At 42.8% G+C, this 816-nt stretch overlaps 1 protein-coding gene across 1 annotated transcript; it reads left to right on the plus strand.

The window, feature by feature from the left end:
* Positions 1-6: 6 nt before the first annotated feature.
* Positions 7-803, plus strand: LOC107735488 (brain-specific homeobox/POU domain protein 3-like; the record flags this gene model as incomplete). The annotated part of the gene is made up of 2 exons (XM_016547152.1): positions 7-186; positions 643-803. Coding segments are annotated over exons 1-2 (281 nt in total), but the record flags the coding sequence as incomplete, so codon positions are not given.
* Positions 804-816: the final 13 nt, after the last annotated feature.

Consider the following 816-nt stretch of genomic DNA (forward strand, 5'->3'; position numbering starts at 1 on the left):
TCTGCTTGGGCCAAAACGGGGGTAAACGAGAAAGACGAGAAACGACCCTCGCTCACCTCTGCCATAATGATGTCCATGAATAGCAAACAGCCGTTTAGTATGCATCCGATTTTGCACGAACATAAATACACACCTCTACATTCCAGTTCTGAGGCTATCCGACGAGCATGTTTGCCCACGCCCACGGTAAGTTCAATATTTCATCTGTTTCTTGTTTGCGATTCATTATCACCGCAGTCATTTGCATTTTAATCGTAGTTGTTAAAACTTTTTCTCCGTGTGATAAAAATAGAAGTGCATCGGTTTTGTTGGTGTAAATGCAGTCTGTTTGATAAACTTTCGACCAAAAATAACTCTTGCACTTATACCTTTATTTTAATACGTTTTTTAAACAGAATATTAGACAATTTACAACACAAGAGCAGCACTTTATTTAGAAATTAGACATTATTTGCGTAGCCATTTTAATGCCGCTTTATACGTGATTTGCACTAAGTGTCTCAATTCTATAAAACTTTTTATTGTAAAACCAAAAGGCAGGCTGCGCGTAATCTAGTTGTACGTTTTCTTTCAAATTGGGCAACTCAAAACTGGCAGGCTGGAGTTTGCCATTGATACTTACGCTTGCTCTCTGTCATATAGCTGCAGGGTAACATCTTTGCCGGCTTTGATGAGACCCTGCTCCAGAGAGCCGAGGCGCTGGCGGCGGTGGACATCGTCGCTCAAAAGAGTCATCCGTTCAAGCCAGATGCCACCTACCACACCATGACGAGCATGACCTGCACGCCCACGTCCTCTTCTGGGCACCTTCATCAC

Source organism: Sinocyclocheilus rhinocerous, unplaced genomic scaffold, assembly GCF_001515625.1.
Source record: "Sinocyclocheilus rhinocerous isolate Xijiao unplaced genomic scaffold, SAMN03320098_v1.1 C36092432, whole genome shotgun sequence".
Lineage (NCBI taxonomy): Eukaryota > Metazoa > Chordata > Actinopteri > Cypriniformes > Cyprinidae > Sinocyclocheilus > Sinocyclocheilus rhinocerous.